General features: G+C 43.0%; 2 protein-coding genes across 2 annotated transcripts in view; one reads left to right on the top strand and one right to left on the bottom strand.

Moving 5' to 3' along the window:
• The window catches only part of ADSS2 (adenylosuccinate synthase 2), a 29,225-nt gene extending 26,008 nt beyond the window's left edge, over positions 1-3,217 (top strand). The window contains exons 12-13 of the mRNA XM_087828916.1: positions 478-627; positions 2,087-3,217. Of these exons, the coding sequence (XP_087685042.1) occupies positions 478-627; positions 2,087-2,139 (203 nt within the window). The 3' untranslated portion in view covers positions 2,140-3,217. The remainder of the gene's footprint in view (positions 1-477; positions 628-2,086) is intronic.
• A 3,501-nt stretch (positions 3,218-6,718) lies between these two features.
• On the bottom strand, positions 6,719-19,442 carry SPMIP3 (sperm microtubule inner protein 3). Its single transcript, XM_087829053.1, has 4 exons — positions 19,387-19,442; positions 12,557-12,652; positions 11,244-11,416; positions 6,719-6,810 (listed from the first exon to the last, which is right to left on the bottom strand). The coding sequence occupies exons 1-4, from the start codon at positions 19,440-19,442 to the stop codon at positions 6,719-6,721; spliced, it is 417 nt and encodes a 138-aa protein (XP_087685179.1).
• Between the last annotated feature and the right edge of the window lie 307 nt (positions 19,443-19,749).

Raw genomic sequence — 19,749 nt, 5'->3', positions numbered from 1 at the left:
GTTAGGGGACACAGGGAAAATGGTTAGGTGAGATTAATGTAGGGAAGTTCCATCTAAGCTTTTGTACACAGTCACAAAACAGTAGATTTCCCAGATGAGAACAGGTGTGCAGGCCTCCTTTCTGTGAGATTGCTGACATTATTTAGATCTGTGGTATAGAAATCTAAAAGGCTCTAAGAATCAAAAGTTTTTAGTTTGGCACCGAGACTCATTTGACAGCAAAACCTGACTTGAACTGATGTTGAAACTAGTAGTCTAGTTGCTTAGGGTGAATAATCCTGTGTTGCTGTAGAAATAGGTTTGATTATAAAATACGACCCCAGACGCACTGTGGTACTTTTCTAAACTCTGAAAACGTCTAATTCCAAAATGCATCTGGCTTCCAAGATTTTTGAGAGATTGTGAATCTGTGATATCAAAAAGTTGTTTGACAATAGGCAGTGTACACCATGAACTAACACACTCTTTAACTTTCAGCAAACCAAGAGGTCTTAAATAAAGTTGAAGTTCAATATAAGACTCTTCCAGGATGGAACACAGATATATCAAATGCAAGGACGTTTAAAGAGCTACCTGTGAATGCACAAAATTATGTTCGATTTATTGAAGATGAGCTCCAAATTCCAGGTAAAGATAAACACTTTGTTTATCTATAGATGAACAACTATCTTTTGACTTAACTACCTTTGAAATAGGATGAAAGATTATTATTTGGAGAGCACTTGTGATTTGCATAGGTGCCCAGGAAGATGTAATTTTATTCCTTAGAGTAAATATAATCACCTTTCTTTAATCCTTCATGTGCCGGCAGACAATAGATTACCTCTCACCATTTTTGATCCTGCCTTAATTCTCTGTTAGTCTGTTTTTTACCCTCTGACGCTGATTCTCGCGTCTTTCTCCTTCTCAATAACAAATCCTTTTGTATCTTCATTACCACCAAAAATAGTTTGTGGTTTTTTTCATTTGGGATTAAATCGCCCTTGAGAGTTGGGGGAGTTTCGTGAATAGACATTAGAAAATAATAGGTGCAGAAAATAGGAACTCTAGTTTGAAAAACATAAGAGAAGAAAGAACAAAACTTCTTTATTAAAAAACAAATGTGTGTGAATTCTTATGTGAAGTCTTTCTTTCAACACATTGCTTTTTCCCTTTTATTTGCACTGATGGAGATTTGAGAGACAGAAAGTGAAGTGGATGGGAGGCATCCTCCATATAATCTATCATTTTGATTTTGTACTGTGGTTCATCTCAAACGTGAATCTTGTTTTCCATATTGCTAGCTGGCCCTTCTAGCTTGATGTCAAATTCAGTAAACTCACTCCTCTTAGTTAACATTTTTGAAATATAAACAGTTAATTTAACAATGATGTCTGTAAAATATGGTAATATTTACCCATGAGGTGCAGATGGTTAGAGATGTCCTAGGCTGGTCGCTTCCAGGTATTTCTACTTTTTAAAAAAAATATATCTTTATTGATTTCAGAGAGATGAAGGGAGAGAGAGAGAGAAACATCAATGATGAGTCATTGATCGGCTGCCTCCTGCACACCCCCTACTGGGGATCCAGCCTACAGCCCAGGCATGTGCCCTTACCGGGAATCAAACCGGGATCTCCTGGATCATAGGTCGATGCTCTACCGCTGAGCCATGCTGGCCATGCCAGATATTTCTACTTTTATGAGATTTAAAAGTTACAGTGACACTTCAGTATCGTCTTAGCATCACCCAGTCATCAAAGGTGCTTATCTTTTCTAGGTATTAGGAACTTAATCAAAGGTTCTTTAGGTCTCTACTGGTTTGGGCCAATATTTTTTAATCCTAATTATTGGAATTGAGGAATTGTAAATATTGTGCAATTAAAACAGGAATTGGTAAGGCAAACTACCCTGTGCTGAATCTCAACTGCACATTCCAATGATTTAGAAATTGGCACAATCTAACGAAATTGAACAAAAGTAACAAAAAGCACATAGGACAAAGTTAAATGATGACAATGAGAAAAGTGGTGGGTCTGTTAATTCCAATGATACAACATTATAAATGAATTAACACAATTCTTATACTTCTTCTCTTTCCTTCCCAGTTAAATGGATTGGTGTAGGGAAATCCAGAGAGTCTATGATTCAGCTCTTCTAAGGGTTTCCAGTTATGCAAGAAACACTCCTTGAGAGGGGGGAAAAGGACTTTCTTAACTATGTCATTTATGATCTACAAATTTCAAGAATAAAGACATTGATATGAGTTGTAAGCCCTACAGTTGTTTCCAGTCTTTGAGATGGATGGCTGGTGTGGAGGTAAGCCTCGGCATATTCCAGTGTCGGCCTCCTTGGCTGGCATAATTGCCGAAATCATCTGTTGCTCCTGCTGCTCATGGTGCCACGTTTTCTTTAATGTTTAGTAATAGTATAATCCATGTTGTTTGAAATCTAAAATAGAATGACTTTCAATGTAGTTTTTCTTTATTATTGTCCTTGTGTGTTCATAGGTTTTACCTCTATTAAATGGTAAGAACAATTAATGCAGTTTTGCACAAATATTTTTACATTCTGATCATTCAGTTCTGTCATTATAATCTTTGCTGTTAGAAAAAATGATAAGAGAGGAGTTCTGTAAACTTTTGTAATGCTATGAATTTTGTTTGTGAACTGTTTATTTTCTGCTGAGACCATTGCAAATTTGAGCTTTGGCGGGGGGAGGGTGATATATTCATGGGTCCTTTAATTTGTACAGAACACAAAACTTATTTCTCTCTATAAATTATTTAATACACTGAACATTTAATTAAATGTTCAAAGAGAAAAGGTGTTCCCTAAAACAATACTCTTAATGTTAAAAAATAGTCATTAAAAGATCTATTGTGATATTTGGTGAATATTTTCCTTTAATTTCAGATATTAACTCTGAGGTGTATAGCTTTCCTATTTTATCTTACCATTATTTCTAAATCTAGTGGATTGATTTTTCAACATTGTGCCTGCCAGTATGCCTACAAAATCATCTGTAAGTGTCCAAACGAACCCAAATTGTTGGTCATGCCTTTGTTTCTTTTTTCTTTGGGGGGAAAAAAAGGTGTTATTTTAACAATTAGGCTTTAACATATTGTGTTATAGATTATCCTTCAGTGAAATATTTTGAATGTTTAAATTAGGTGCCACTTAAATTTATTTTATTATACCATCAATAGCTGATTAAAAAGAACCAGATATTTCTAGTATACTTTGTGTATTGTGTTTTTTTTCTGCTAAGAGAAGTAATGGTAATACTGGGGTATACAAGAAGGAGCTATATCCCTGCAGTATTGGGGATAAGGTGTGGAGAGATCAAAAAAGGAATCTTTGAAAACATCTAAATACCCTTTATCTTCACTGTATATTTTTATTTATACTTAAAAATGTCAAAACAAGAGCAACCTTGTTGGATTCAATAAATAAAAATAGTACAGATGATCTTACAAGCCCACTACTGATCAACAATCATCTTTACATAAAATAATTTATACTTAATATAGAATAAATAATTTTTTCTTATTCTGATGGAAGTTGAATTGGCTTTTATTCTTCCCCTTCCATCTTCCTACTTGGCCTTCAGATCAGATGAGCTGCACAGAGATGAGAGCCCTGTTAGACTAAGCCTGTTAAAGCCGACATTCTCGCCTGGCTTATTGAGTATTGCCTTATTGAAACGTTTTTAGCAGTGGTCCAGAAGCAGATACAAAGAACTCATTCTTTGAGTCAGAAGTGCTCTTATTTTTTACCAAAAAGTGTAATTCTCATATTGATGTTGATATTTCTTCCTTTTTGACCAGTTTGAATGACACTCCCATTTCTCTGTAAAAGTGAACTGTTTGCTGATTAAATTGGTTAAGAGAGAGGATCCATTTTTCAGATATCCTTCAGTCTTTAAAATAATAGATAACTATTAAAATATTAAATCTTTAGCCCAGCTGGGCGTGGCTCAGCAGTTGAACGTTGGCCTAGGATCCAGGCGATCAAAGTTCGATTCCCTGTCAGGGCACATGCCTGGTTGCGGGCTCCATCAATGACTCTCTCATCATTGATGTTTCTGTCTCTCACTCTCCCTCTCCTTTCCTCTCACTGAAATCAATAAAGAAATATTTAAAATAATAATAATAATAAAAATCTTTATCTACAGTAGTCCCTCCTTTATCCATAGGGGATGAATTGTAAGAGCCCTAGTGGGTGCCTGAAACCACGGCTACTACCAAACTATATATACTATGTTTTTTCCTACACATACATGTCTATGATAAAATTTAGTTTATATATTAGGCACAGTAAGAGATCAACAATAACTAGTAATGAAACAATTATAACAACACACTGTGTGTAATAAAAGTTATGAGAACGTGGTGTCTCTTACAAAATATCTTACTCTACTGTCCTCACCCTTCTTGTGATGATGTGAGACGATACAGTGCCTATGTGATGAGATGAAATGAGGTGGCTACACTGGACAAAGGGCTGATTTGTGGGATGGCGTGAGGTTTCGTCACGTTACTCAGAATGGTGTGCAATTTAGAACACGAATTGTTTATTTCTGGAATAAGCTTATGAATTGTTTATTTCTGGAATTTTTCATTTAATACTTTTAGACCACAGTTGACCATGGGTAACTGAAACTGCAGAAAGTGAAACTGTGGGTAAGGGGGGGTCTACTGTATGCTTGGTTCTGCAAGTGATGTTAGGTGCTACAGTGGGAAAATACAGCAGCTACGAAGGAGAACCTAATCTAAATTCGGGAAGGGTCAGAGAAGGCCTTCAGTAGGAATACATTTAAACAGACCAAGGGATGCGTAGTCAGAGGGACACTGTGCAAAGGCCAGAGGCTGGAAAAGGTTTGGGAAGTTGGAGCAACTGAACAAAATGAGTGAGGGGCTGGTGAGGCTGATGTGGGTCAAGAAATTGGAGGCAGAGTAAGCCAAACGTACAAAACATGTTTCGTATGAAAAAGGACTGTGCCAGAATGTGATACATGCTTAGGGAGGCATAATGAGAGCACAGAAAAATTGCTGAAACAAAAAACATGGGCTCCTAATTTTAAAATTCTACATGGCAGAACAAGACATTTCAGTGGGGGAGGGCCTATGTAGTATATATTTCGTATATGTTAACTGATTAATATAGTTACATAGGAGTGCCAGTCCTAAAAATTATACCTTAATAAATTCCAAATATACGAAGCAAACGTTGATAGATTTAAAGGTGAAAATAGTTCTACAATATCAGTTGGAGACATCAATGCCCCGCTTTAATAACTCATACAACATTAGAAGATTAATAAGGAAACAGACTTGAACAACACTATAAAGAAACTAGACCTAACAGATACTAATACAACACTCCACCAAAAAATAGCAGGATATAGGTTCTTCCCAAGTTCACATGGAACATTCTCCAGGAGAGACCACATATTAGGTCACAAAACAAGTCTCAGATTTAAAAATACTGAAACCCTACAAAGTATCTTCTTAGATCACAATGGCATGATGCTAGAAATCAGTAACAAAAGGGGAACTGGGAGGCTTCTGGTTCTGAAAATGGTTTCTTGATAATTTCCTTTAATTTTCTCTGTTGTGTCTCTAGAATGCTTATGAGTGAGATGATGGACCTCCTGAATTGCTCTACATTTCTTCCTTTAAAAAAATCTTTTTATTTGCCTTCCTCTTCTGTAAGAGTTTTTCAGAATTTTCTCCCAATCCTGTCAAATTATTTTAGGAATCAGATTTTTATTTTCAAAAGCTTTGTTTGAAAAGGTTGCTTTTTCATGTTTATGGATGTAGTTATTTTGAAACATCCCCTGTCCAGTGATAAAGTTATTTTTGTTGGCGTGTTTGGGGTTCTTTGGTGTTCCCTGAATTCTCTTTCCTCTGGGATCATTTCTTCTGTTTATCTTGGTCTTTGTCTTTCTTTCTTTGTCATGTATTTTTTTTTTTTCAACTCTGGTGATCCTTGGTTGGCTCTTTACAACTAAAAATGAAAATGTGTATGAAACTGTTCTTAGGGGAAGCTTGTGGACTGGTAGGCTTCGCTTTGGGGTGTTGAGTGGGAACCAACTAGTATGATGGAGTCCCAGGGGCCAGAATGTAGGATGCTTTACTTTGGGATCATTTCATTTCTTTAGGGAAGACCCTCTAGCTTTTGGCCTGGGGAGTTGACAGCTAGTTGTCAGGCTTTCTTCTCTCCAAGGTAGGGGTGGCAACTCATCTGTACACTGACTCTCAATAAATTCTTTTTTTACCAGTCTCACATCTCACTACAGTCCTATGCCATGTCTGGGTTTCTGCAGCCAGAGCACCTTCAGGGTCTTCTTCCTCCTTGGCCACATCCCCAGGTTTATTTTTTTCTCCAGTGATGCAGTTATCGAGTAGATGAAATGGTATTTTTACCTGGTCCCACGTATAACCATTGGACTAAATGTAGGATTGTTTACCAGCACCAGCAGCAAGACTTGTAGAGGGGCTGAGAACAGATAACAAGTCCTCGTAAGGCTGCGTCTGGATTCCTTGCCCTAGGCTGACCAACTTAATCTGAAAAGAATTCACAACATGTAAATATTTTAGGGTTGTAGCCATCTGGATACACACTTAAATTAAAAATAGTTCTGTTATCATTATTTTAGTCTAAAAGAGTCACCTAAGAATGCCAAACATTGTTCTGTTCAAACACCGTAGTTATTTAGTTTGAAAGCTTTTATTTCAACGCCACCTCTCTTCACGACAGTAGAACTCAGGCAGTGAGTTGATCGGTCTAGGATTCGATGAAACTGTGGCTAATTTCTTGTCCCAATCTGGAATTTAAAACAAGTTAATGATTTAAAACTAGTCCTACATTTTAACTCACTGTCGTTTCAACAGCAGTTGGGTACAATAACAAAAAATGTGTGGGATTTAAGACAAAGGAATATGTTTAAAAGCTATGTTAGAAAGGACTCAGACAAAGAGTTATGTGGTGAAATCACTGATTCATATTACTGAATTGTGCAAAAATGTAAATAAAATAAATCACATAATTTTGCATTGTGACATCCTAATTGTAGACCCCCCCACACTGAAACCCTTTAAGCCTCACATTATAAATGGGCCACTTCGTCTTCTGTTTGTATCAAACTGCAGTTATTACCATCCCTAAGTTCATACCCATTGGAGCTCCCTCGTATCTTATAGCCTCTTTTCTATAAATCACTAACAGCTCTGCTTATGTAAAAGTGAGGGTTCAAGGAGGGATGGGGGGGAAGAGAGCAGCCAGTGCATCTATGCTTAATGAACCATAGACCAGAGCGTTTTGCCCAGCCAGTGTGGCTCAGTGGTTGAGCATCAACCTAGGATCCAGGAGATCGGTTTTTGATTCCCGGTCAGGGCACATGCCCGGTTTTCGGGCTTGGTCCCCAGTCGGGGGCGTGCAGGAGGTGGCTGATCAATGACTCATCATTGATGTTTCTCTCTCCCTCTCCCTTCCCCTCTCTCAAATCAATAAAGACATTAAAAAACAAGAAGACCAGAGCATTTCAATTGCAGCCTTGTAACAAGACTTCATACGTACAGTGCTGTGCACTGCATTAGGTGTTTTGCTTACATTAACTCTAATATTCACAGTAACCCTCAACAAAAATAAAATGAACAGAGAAAATTTCACCTTCTCTCTGAAAAATCCCAAGTATTCCAAAGCCATTAATAATTTAGTATCAGTTAATATCACTTTGAACAATTTAAGAGATTTTCAAGGGTAACTTTGATTATACGTGATAATTATCTTATGCATTGGTTTTAGAACTTAATCCCAGTATAAAATGCAATTCTTTTGTTTTAGGTTCTTTAAAGAAATATTATGACGCATTTACTTTTGATCAAGAATAATAGCAAACATTTTTGAAGACTTAATAATGTAAGCTTCAATAATTCTAAATTATTTATATGGATATTTCAGTTCTACTGGGCAGATAACTATTTTTATTCTTTTTTGCAAATGAGAAAACTGAAGGTCAGGGAGTGTAAGGCCTCACACTGCCACAAAAGCATGTATTTATTTTGAAAGAATGAGTTGTTTGAACTACTTGGCGCCAGGTGAGTAATACAAGGGCAGCTTCCATTGGAGGGGCCGTCTCTTCCTTCCAGACTATAAATTCTCGGAGGACAGTTCGTACCTTCCACTGTGTCTCGCACATAGTCGGGGCTTAATAAATGTTTCCTGAATAAATAAATGAACCCCTAGGTGCTGAGAAAGATTTTTTCCTGAGCAAGAATTTCTTAAGCAATCACCTTGCTCTATTATGATCTATATTTAATCTGTTCTTCAACAATTCCCAAGTAAGAGCTGAACATGAAAAGCAGATCATTGCTAATCTAGACATGCTTTGCCCTTAAAGCCTGGTCACAAAGGCTGGTCAAAAGCCGGTCAAAGTAAAAAAACTTACACCTTAATAAACTTATTCTGTGAAGAGCCCTTCCCCCAAAGACTCTGTCGAGGAGTCAGCTTCTTGATTTAAGCAAATGCTTAATTCTGTGCCTGCCTTTTTCTCTGTCTTTGGACCCCTGCTACCACCCACTGGCTGCTAAACTTGGCTGCACGATGGGATTATCTGGGAAGTTCTAAAAATTACTGATGCCCGGGACCCCCCTTCCAGGAGATCCTGATTTAATTGGTATTGGGTGTGTCCCGGGCATGTGGATTTTTGAAAGTGACGTAGCTGAGGTTGAGAACCTTTAGCCTAACCCTGCCATTACCTCCTTTCTCTGCATTGGATCTTTGTCGCAGTCTGCTCCCCACTCTGCCCCCTTCTCGTCTCCTGTTAGAGTGACCTTTGCACAAAGCAGTTTTAATCATGTCACCTCTGCCCTCCTTAAAGCCTTTAAGGAGTTTCCCCTTAACCTCAGGCAAGAGGCCCAAACCTGGAAATGGCCTGTAAAGCCCTCGCCCTTTCTGAGCTTGCCAGCTCCAGCCGCACCCTGCTCCGCCCCTGCTGACTTTGTGCGGGAGGCACACTGTTATTTTTTCCGTTCCTCAAATGTCACGCTCCTGTCACGGGGCCTTTGTACATGCTGTGCTCTCTGGGAAGCTCCTCCCCCCACCCCTGGCCTAGGTTTCCTTAGGGAAGCCTCAGACCTATCATGTGCTCCTGTAGCAACACATAAACTGCTTCATGGCTTTTATGGCAGGTGGAATGTTATCTTCTTTCTATGCTGGTTACCCACTGAAGCTCCCTGGTTATAGAAATTTCGTGTCTATTTTTGTTTCACATGGTATTGCCAAAGCCTTGCACGCCGACTCGAAGATCAGTAGGCTTTCATTATTTACTGGAGGAATAGAAATGCACTTGACATCAGGTCTTATCATCAAATCCAATTGATGTCACCTCCAAAATATCTCTGGAATCCGTTTATTTCTGTCGCCTTCCCTGCGGGGCCAGACCACCATCACCTCTGGTCTAAATGATGAACTAGCTCCTTCCCTCCTGTTCCTTTCCAAACAGTGCTGAACAAGCAGTCAGTCATCTTTTTAAAGGACAAATTATATGTCACTTCTCTGTTCAAAGCCCTCCCCATTGACCGTAGAGTAGAATCCGAGCATCTTACCCCTCGCCCCCTCTCTGACCACCCACCAGACGAAGCTGACCTTTCTTTCTCCAACATGCCAAGCCCTCTCCACCTTTCAAGCTTTTGCACTTAACTGTTCCTTTTGCCTTTACCTGGTTCATTCTTATTTTCCAGGGCCTAGCTGAAATTGTACGGGGGTTCTGACTGCACTATGCTAAGGACTGAGTAGATGGTAAATATTTAACTGCTTTGCTAAACATTCACCTGGTTCTATAGGTTTCAAAAGAATTAGATTTTGTCTTCTATAATAAGCGAGGGAGAAAACCTTTTGTGTCTGTCTTTCTAAAAAGATTTCCTCATAGCAGAGGACTGTTAACAAAGGTCCTGTTTACCGTCACTTTGGAAACCAGAGGCCCGCCTAGATTCTTCCATTTAAAGGAAATGGTTCAAAGGACAAACTGCTGAGCCAGTTCTGTGGGGACAGGAGCTCTGTTGAGTCTTCCTGAGCACCTCTCCTTTCAACCCTCCGCGGCCCCCAGCAGCCTTTACTCTCCCAACCCTCACACATCCTTCAGCCACAACCTAGGCCCCCGCCACGCTGGCTTCCTAGAATGTGACCCTCCCAAGGCCTGCTATTGCTTCTCCCAGCACCTCTTTCCCTACATGACCTAATCACAGCCCCAGCCTCCTCTCCATTCCCCCAGCTCCCTCCCTTCTCAGGCTCTACCCCTCTCACCTTCCAGAACCCAGCTTTGCCCGGCCTGTAACCTCTCATCCTGAATCTCTGGTCCCAGCACAGCTTCCTCCATTGCCACGCCCACCCCTGGCTCGGTTCTGTTCACGCTTCCTCATTGCTGTTTGCTGTTCCTTTGGGACCTGAGTCCCAGCCCTGCGCTGCCATTCGCCAGGGCTAATTCACTTTAAAGAAAAGCACTGACTAAATAGTAGTGCAAGTGACATTCAGCTTTGACAGCAGCAGCATAGCTTCAAGGTCAAGTGCAGAACTTGGCCCAGGCCTGAATTCTGGGTCTGAAATGTCCTGGGTCTGCATTCTGCTACTCCTGCCTTCTGCAGTGGGATTTGGGCTAATCAACTTTCTCTGCAACGTGGTGTCCCCCCTGGAAAATGCGCAAAACAATAGCATGTACCTGCCTCAGTGTGAGATTCACAGAAACTGCAGGATTCATTCATTCACTTAAAAAGCCTTTCAAAGAACTAATTCATTCTACTCACTAAAATCCAAAGCATCAGTGACTATAGGAATACAGGCATGTTTAACTGGGTTTCTGGGTGACCCCCCCACTGGGCATTTCCATGGGGGAACCTGGCCCCTCAGCACTCTCGCACATTCTGCCACATAGAGAAATACTACATAAAGAATTTGGAAATCTTGAAAGATGCCGCCAAATGTCAAAGGCCACAAAGGGTTCAGTGAGGAGTGGTCAGACCTGAGCTGCTTCCCCTCAAGGACATTTATGCATCTTCATTCCTGAAGCCTATACAGGGAGCTAGGAAAGGAGGAAGCAGCCCTCGGGGAGCCCTCTATAGTCTTCCTGCGCCTGGACACACGCCTCCCCCCCAACAGCCTGACTGGTCCCAGACGCGCGGGGCCCGCAAGCCCCTGGGAGTTGCTTCTCTGCGGCCCAGGCAGGGTTGATCTCGGAGAACAAGAGCTGCCGACCTGACTTACCCATCGTGAAAAATGGCAGAGAATAGTCCCTCTGGTAGGTGGTTTCTTTATACCATGGTTCGGGAGGCTTGGAATGTCTTTGAAAACAAATGTAGCGAATCAGAGTTTGTTGGTCTAGCTGAGGCTGATGCTGACTTTCTCTCGTGGGTGGAATCGCCAAGTCTACGCGAGGTCTGAATGGAAGTAGAAACAGCTTGCTGAACACCCAAAGAAGAGCATTCCATCTGCTCATCAGCTGAAGTCCGACTCCTGGGAATGGCCAGGAGGCTACCAAGACAGTGCTGGCAAGACCCCCTAGATCCAAGGCCAGCCCTAACCAAGTTGTCAGTAGACGGCCATGAGCAGCTCTGGCAGTGGGGGTCTGTCGCCTGTTTTCTTGAGGACGTAACCCTAACGAGAGTTTGAGTGTGTATTTGAGTTGGAGCAAAGGGCTTTGAACTGGGACTCAGAAAATGTGGGTAGATTCCAGTCTCAGTTTTACGCCAACCAACTGGACCCCAGGCAAGACATGTCACTTCTCTGGGCGGCATCTGACTCGCCTAACGGGATCAGACTGACCTAAAACGACTTCCAGTGTGATCATCTAGTCAGTTTAGGCTCTATGCTGCTTAATAGATGCCACGGCTCCCTTGTCTTTGCCTGGAGGGTAATCAGGAGTTGACTGTATATCAAAGGCGATTAAGAGAAAAAGAAGAATTTGTAAAATGTACCAGATGAACTCAGACTAATGGCAATCACATTTCCAGTGCCTACCCTGCTCTGGAATTTGATGTCAATTATTTTGTTTAACAGATAAGAAAACTGAAACTCAGAGAAGGAATGAAAATTGCCCAAGATCAAACATTTCATAAGTTACTCAAATTGCTGCTTTTAACTACCATGGTTTCTAGTCTCTACAAACTTGAACACAACATCGGAGTATCTTTTTGTTGTTGGTGTTGAGGCAGAAACCATTTAGGCCAAATTTGTAATTTTAATGAGAAGAAAACTGAGACTCGGGAAGGTTAAATTATTTGGCTAAGTTAAAACTCTAAACCCATGGTGTTTACATCTCTTAGATAATTTATTAAAATTCCATTTTTATTGCTGATTATAAAAGTAATATATGTTCATTAGAGAAAAGCTGGAAAATAAAAAAATAAAATACAAATACCAATAATTTCACCATAAATAACTGTTTGGTGTATTTCTTTCCAAACTTTTTCTATCTGTTAAATAACTATTATTATTGTTCTCATTTTCATTATTACAAAATGTGACTCCCATTTTCAAAAATTTATTCTAACTTTAGTGTAACTAGTTAGGTGTCTCACCTGGGAGATCGCTTGACACTAGAATCAAAATGGACTCTGGCCAGCTGCCCAGTGTAATAGCCGTGGACGTCCTTTCCTTGATGGGCAATGAATATCCTAGTAGAGACAGTAAGGGGAGAGAAAAAAAGCAATGATTACAGTTAGTTCTGGACAGGAGACCAGCTGTCATATAATTAAAAAAAGGTATTTGGTCTTTGCTCCCACTTCTGGCACAGAAGTCCTTGGACTTTTTTTTTTCTTTTCACTTTTAATTAATTTTCACTTCGACTTTATTTTATTTATTTCAATTACAGTTGACAGTAAATATTATATTAGTTTCAGGTGTACGGCATAGCTATTAGACATTTATATAATTAACAAAGTGATCCTCCCGATAAGTCTGGTACCCACCTGGCACCGCACATAGTTTTTACAATAGCATTGACTCTATCTCCTGTGCTGTGCACCCTTGGACTTTCTTGACAGGAGTGCCTTTTTTACTCATTTTCAGGATTCAGTTTTCAGGAATCAAAAGGAAATATTTGATGTTGTCAGGTATTAGGTTCAAAATATCAGGGGAAAAAGATGATATTTAAAACCAGGGGGTGAGGGTGGAAATGTCGATCATTGTTGAAAAGTGGGAACTGGAAAATGGGGGTTTCTTATACTATTTTTTTCTACTTTTGATGTATTTACAAACTGTCATAATAAGTTAAAAAAACTGATAATTAAGTAGATAGGTGCTAAAAAAAGAAGCAGCACTGGGATGGTCTATTGTAAGCCTGGGAGGGCTGGGTCGGGAGGGAGGTTTGGAGCACAGACAGGACTGAACGAGGCAGAAAACGGCAGGAAGAGCTTCCAGGGCGTGAGGGTGAGACCCATGTATACAGCTGGGGGGGGGGGGGGTCCAGACCCTATATTTTGAAATCCATCTCATTTTATAATGAATCACTCTTCCTTTTAGATTACAGTTGAACATTCTATGGATATTTTAAAATTATGTGTAGCTGGATTCTGTTACTTACATATTTTATTTCTAAAAATAATAGGGACATTACAAGACATTTGTTATAAAAAAAAAAAAAAAAGGGAATGTGCATCTGAAAAATTGAGAACTACTGATGTAGGTGACAGAATCTTTCTGGGATTTTAAAAAATATATGTTTTAATTGATTTTAGAGACAGAGGAAGGGAGAGGGAGAGAGAGAGAGACATCAATGGGCTGCCTCCTGCACGCTCCCTACTGGGGATCAAGCCCACAACCCGGGCATGTGCCCTGACTGGGAATCGAACCAGCAACCTCCTGGTACATGGTGACCTCTTGGTGCATGGGATCATGCTCAACCAACTGAGCCACCCCAGCCGGGCTTTGTAGGATTTTTTTAAGATGACATAATACAATTTTTATTTTAAGGACATTTTTGCTGCTGGTGGCAGAAAACAAATTTGAGGACAGTTTGACTAGATCCCCCGCTAGGTCCTAGCTGACTCAGAAGCAGCGCTTGTTCTCACAATTCTCTTTATGTGCTGAAACAGTGATCTGTATGAAGGTCAGTGGGCCTAGGGTTTGGGCGGGTGTCTAGGGCTTGGGCAGGCAAGTAGGATGGGGACGAGACTCCAGGTGAGGGCAATTTCAGAACTCGACTTGGACAGAGTCGGGACCAGAGTGGAACGTGTGGGGAGCAGGGGACCCTCGTTGTCTAGCTAGTATGAAAGGAAGCGCTGTGAGCAGGGCGGGTCTGTCTGTCTCTGCAAACAGGACCTCAGGGAGCTTTGATTTGCAGAGAAACCACAGGCCGTCTGGGCCTGCCCAGCGGCTGGGATAAGATGACTGAGCCTGGATAGTAAATAACAGCGGGGGGGGGGGGGGGGGGGGGGTTAAGTCATAAGACGTGAGAGGAATTGGCACAATAATAGGGAACAAATGACACTTCTGAAGGCAGGGGAGTGGGAGACCTAGCTTTCTCAGGTGCCAGCCAGGCTCTGAAGCACTACCTTGGAAATGATTACGCCAGGGCCACGTTATAGGTTCTTAGACTCCAACTGGAGCTTCAAAGCGACACTGGCTTCTCACGGTTGCTCTGCTGCTTGCAGGAGGCTGCGCTTTGACCATGAACCCTTCCCTAGCGTGCACACGACCAATACCTGCTGAGCACAGGCGCTCAGCCCTCCTTAGACGCGGTCTGCACAAGCTGTTTGCAGGAGGAGGAGCCCGTCACCCGCACCAGCTAACACACCTGCTGTGGTCCCTCGGGAGTGTCCCTGGGCAGGTTTTGGCCCAGGAACGGAGGGCGGGGACCAGTGTAAGCAGGTAGGTGGGTGTCAGAGGGTGGGGGCTGGGTGGAAAAGCAGGTTTAGGGGATGAAGGTGGCGCACTTGGCCTCCAACCCCTTGGGTAGACTTTCCAACCTCTCCCGTGTGGCCTTCGCCTCAAACAGGAGAAAACCCCCAGCAAAGAGGCTAAAACATCAGTTTTTGGAAGTGAATTTTGACCACCTAAGGGGAAATGTCAGTACCCGGCCTCCCCCAAGGTGGGGTGGGTGTGGGGCAAGACGGACAGGCACGTGCCAGCTCTCCAGACCCGCCAAGGAGCGCTGCCCGGACTCGGCTCACACCCGCCCGGTTCTTGGACCAGCTGTGGGAAGGCCGTTGCTTCTCCTCGGGTGGGAGCGGGGGCCCACCCGCGTCTGACTGCACCGTGCATTATTTACCCGTCCAGGAGAGCTGGGCGATTTGAGGTGGCGCGCTCAGTTCAGACAAGAGCAAGCCTGTCCCCTGGGAGGGCGAATGTAACCCGAGCAGGGCCTGTGCTGGGCCGCAGACACAATTCGATATTCACGGGGGAGGTCAGGAGCGTTTGTCCCTCAGGAGCCTGGCCCCGCGGCCAGAGGCAGCTGTGTCTGTGGCTGTGTCTCTGGCTCTGCAATTCTCTGTATTGTCTGTGCCTCCAGCTTCAGCAAGTGTCTGCCCAGAGATGATCTCATCTAATTCTCATGGTCACCTTGCCAGGTAAATATTTACACCTGGTGACAGAAGAGGTGGCTGAGGCTCAGAGACGTTAAGTCGACTTTCTTTTTTAAAATTTATTATTATTATTATTTTAATTCTCACCAAAGGATATTTTTTTCCATTGTTTTTCAGAGAGAGTGGAAGGAGGTGAGAGAGCGAGAGAGAGAGAGAAGCACTGATGTGAGAGAGACACATCGATTGGTTGCCTCCTGCCCCTGCCCTGACCAGGGCCAGGAATCAAGCCTGCAATCGAGGTACCTGCCCTTGGCTGGAATCGAACCCGGGATCCTTCAGTCCTCCGGCTGACACTCTAACCACTGAGCAAAGCAGCTAGGGTGATGGGCTTTCTAATTATTACCCAGCTAGTAGATGCCAGAGCCATGAGTCTAACCCAGTTCTCCAATCCAAACACCACGTTGCATCCAGAATCATCCGTATGTTTTATGATTACTTTTTTCCAGAAGAGTTCAGCGCTCTTTTGGTGATTGCCTGACTTACGGGCTGGCAGGAAGCAGACATAGTGGACCAAAGGAATAGGAAAGGAAAGAAGGGCAGGGCAGTGTTAGCCGGGAGCTGCTTTCAACTCAGTAAGACAAACACATGCATCTGTTTAATTCGATAAAACACATACTCTGACGCATTTGCAGTGTGCTAGGGATATAATGATAATAAATATTGTCTTTCCACTCCGGAGTTTAAAATCTGTAAGGAAAGCTGTATTCAGGCCACTAACCAGTCAGGAAACTGAGACTCCAGGGGGTGGGAGGTAGGTAACTCAGCAAGGACACGAGCTGATAAGGACAGAAGATGAAGGCCACCATGCTGGGACTTGTCCCCTAGAGTCAGCTATCTCCACAGTATCTCCTCAAGGAAGCGGGGAGCTTCAGTTTCCTCATTCGTTAAGTAGGGGTGATACTATCATCTCCATTAGTGATTGATTACATGAGAGTCCATGAGACATCTGGGACTGTCCTTGTCGACTGAGATATCCCATCTGTGTTAGGTGTTGAGCTGACCCCAGAGCTGCCTCTTGATCTCTCAGAGACAGTTTCCAATCAGCATTTTTAAAATCCATTTGAGTCTGACACAAATTCTTCTCTTCCACACTATCCCGAGTACATTCCACCTGAAGTGGTCTTTTCGGGAGCATCCTGGGCTCTACAAACCAATACGATGCCCAGCCCTGCCCTTGAGTGACAGGCCTGTAGGTTGGGGTCGGCACAAGTTAACATTTGTGCCTGATATAATTCTTTTTATGAAAATTCTGTGTGGTCACTACTGCTTGAGAACCATAGATTATTTCATTTTATTAGGTGGCCCTACTGGGTTGTAATTCAGTTCCCCCTCATATAGGCCCCAGGGTTGGACTTTTAAGGATGGATTGGATAAATGCTTGTGCCAAAGGATCGGCAGAAGGGCGGGTCTTCTTCAGGTACTGTCAGTCACCAGGAAGCTGAACCACATACAAGTGACAGAATAATTTTTTCTCAATGAATAATTGATTCATTCATTCTCATTTTTTTTCAACAAATATGTGTAAGGCCCACCATGTATGGCAATCAGCTAAGCAGAGGTGATGATGGTGGGTTGTAGAGACAGGCAAACAAGCCCACCCTAGAGGAGCCAACCAGAAGGTGTAGTAAAGAGCGGGAGTCAGTAGCACAGCCTTGGAGCCAGTCCAGTGGGTTCGAATCCTACCTCTGCCATTCCTCTCTAGCTGTGGGACCTTGGGATGCCACACGACCACTCTGAGCCTCAGTTGTACCTCCTCATCTGTACCTCACGGTTGTGAAGATTAAGTTAACATGCGCTTAGAACAGTGCCTGCTGCCCTGGCCGGGTAGCTCAGTTGGTCAGAGAGTCATCCTGATCCGCCAAGGTTTCGGGTTTGATCCTTGGTCAGGGCACATACAACAATCAACCATCAGTAAGTGGAACAACAAATTGATGTTTCTCTCTCTCTCTCTCAAATCAATTTTAAAAAACACACAAAAAGAATAGTGCTTGGCACAGAACAAGAGCAGCATGAATATTAATTATTATTCTAGTGGGTGAGAACAGCAAGAAATAAAATGAGTTGTAATAAGGGCCATGGGGCCCTGTTTCTAAAAAGGGTGTGAGATGGAGAATAGCAGAGGTGGGGAGGTGGAGAGAAGACCTTCTCTAGCCAGGGTGGCCAAGGAGTAGCTTTCTGAGCAGCTGACAATGAGCTAAGCATGGACTAGTTAAGACAGGGCAGGCCGGGGTGGAGAGGAATCAATCCAGGGAGAAAGAACATGTGCAAAAGCCCTGAGGTCTGAAGGAGTGAGCCCACTGAAGGAATGGGAGAAGGGGCTTTGTAGATGGGCAAGGCCAGTTCATGTAAGTCTTAGTAGGCCCTGGCAACGAGTTTGGATTTTATGCAAAATGCAGTAATTGCAGGGTTTTATTGCAAGGGGGATGGCTTTGATCCAATTTGTACTTCATGAAGCTCGCTCCAGAGAATGGGTTGTAGGAAAACAAGAGTGTTGCTAGGTGTAGATAGGTAGGGGAGAGGCCATGGTGGTCTGGACCAAGTGCTGGCAGTGGAGATGGTGACAATCTTTTCCATGGGAGATCTATCCTGGAGGTAGGATTGAGCTTGCTGGTGGATTGGACCCACAATTGTTACCAAGGCAGGGAAGGCAGAAAATAGACAGAGCCCTGCTCTATAGTGAGTAGTAAAGGGTCGGGGGGGGGGGGGGGGCTAGAAAGGGGGACCCAGTGTAGCTCAGACAGCAAGCCTCCTAGTGGGGCTCTGATGGATGAACACAGAGAACCGAATCCGCGCTGCCTTGGGACTTCGGTGCCTGTCACACCATGTTCCAGCCAAATCCTCAGGCTCCCCATGAGCTGGCTCAGGCCAGGCCCCGTGACTGACTTGGGTCCACTGAGCCCCAGGCAGCAGCTACAAAGGGAAGTTTGTTTCCATTTTCCCCAGGAGCTGAGACCAGAGTTAAATACACCCACCCAACTGTGGACAAAACAGATGTCAAATACACATTGGAAGACCAAACACTTGTGGGGAGACAGACATCCAGAGAGACTGGACCACACTGCTCCCTCCTCTCCTGGGCTTCAGGGAGGGAAAGGTAGGCTCTGTGTTTTCTCTGAAAGAGGGCTCTCCCTTACCTGCCTCCCTCCTTTCTCTTCCAGTAATTTCTGGAAGCAGAAGAACATATCTTTGTTGACTAAATATTGTTAAAATTAACCAAATACTATAATAAACACGAGGCTTACTCAACACCATGAAGTCAATGGGGCTGCAGGAGGCTGGCCCCGAAGTCACTTGCTATGTGAGAGTTCCCGGCCCAACTTCATAGCTTGTAAATCTCTGTAGATCCCATGAAGAGGGGGAAGGGAGGGTGGGGCTAGGATTTACAGACTGTTGTACAACCTCTCAGCAAGATGGATTTAGCCCAATAAAACATGTCTAGGACTTGTTGTTATTCCTGGGCCATGGATGAACTTGGAGAGAGAGTGGATCTCATCCCTAGTTTCTGTCTGTGCAGTCACCTCCCACATGGCAGAAGCATAGGAGTGTTTTGTTTGGTTCCAAATAGAGTAAAGGGGTCCCTCATTCCGGCTAAAGCCCTTCTCAGGCAAAAACCAATGTCCTTCAGTCTTTTGGGACTTTGTAGTTGCTTATTTGCTTGGATTCTGCCACGAGTGTGGGAATTTCTTTCTTTCTTTTTTTTTTTTTTTACAACTAAGCCCAAAGAAACTTGACTAGCACCCTTGGCAGCAGCTGTCTGTCAGTCACAGAGCAGCAGGGTGAGCAGTTCCAATCCCCCAGGTGCCTGTCTGCCTCTGGAGGGACATTACCTGGGTGGGATCAATGGGCGGCGGTCAACAAACTCTCGTAGCCGGATGGCAGTCATGATGAGTGGGATTCTGAAAAAAAAATGAAAGAAGAGTCACATTTCCAGGTGAGAGCTAGACTATAGTCTAGCTTCTGCTAGACTATTTAGGGAAGGAAATAGTTTTCCTGGCCTAATTGAACATTCAGTGAAAGGTAGGATGAGGAGAGATGAAACTCATGCTTGCTGTAGAAGAAGTTTACTCGGGGCATATCGGAGAAAGAATCTCCTATTAAGGGAACTAAAAAATTATATATTTTAAAGGAGATGAAAGTTATGTGGCTTGTAGTGCGAAGAACAAAGGTTGTGCAGTGTTGGCTGTGAGTAT

Source organism: Miniopterus natalensis, chromosome 21 (assembly GCF_054644295.1).
Source record: "Miniopterus natalensis isolate mMinNat1 chromosome 21, mMinNat1.hap1, whole genome shotgun sequence".
NCBI classification, from domain to species: domain Eukaryota; kingdom Metazoa; phylum Chordata; class Mammalia; order Chiroptera; family Miniopteridae; genus Miniopterus; species Miniopterus natalensis.
The sequence above is the reverse complement of the archived record's forward strand: the minus strand, read 5'-3'. Positions and strand labels throughout refer to the sequence as shown.

What these genes read in the sequence shown, in the direction of transcription:
- SPMIP3 (XM_087829053.1), bottom strand. Translation starts at nt 19,442, where the DNA reads ATGACTGCCATCCGGCTACGAGAGTTTGTTGACCGCCGCCCATTGATC. An exon ending in CGCCCATTGATCCCACCCAG is followed by an intron (nt 12,653 to 19,386) that starts GTAATGTCCCTC and finishes TGTCTCTACTAG; the next exon opens with GATATTCATTGCCCATCAAG. An exon ending in TCTGCCATTTTTCACGATGG is followed by an intron (nt 6,811 to 11,243) that starts GTAAGTCAGGTC and finishes TTTAAATTCCAG; the next exon opens with ATTGGGACAAGAAATTAGCC.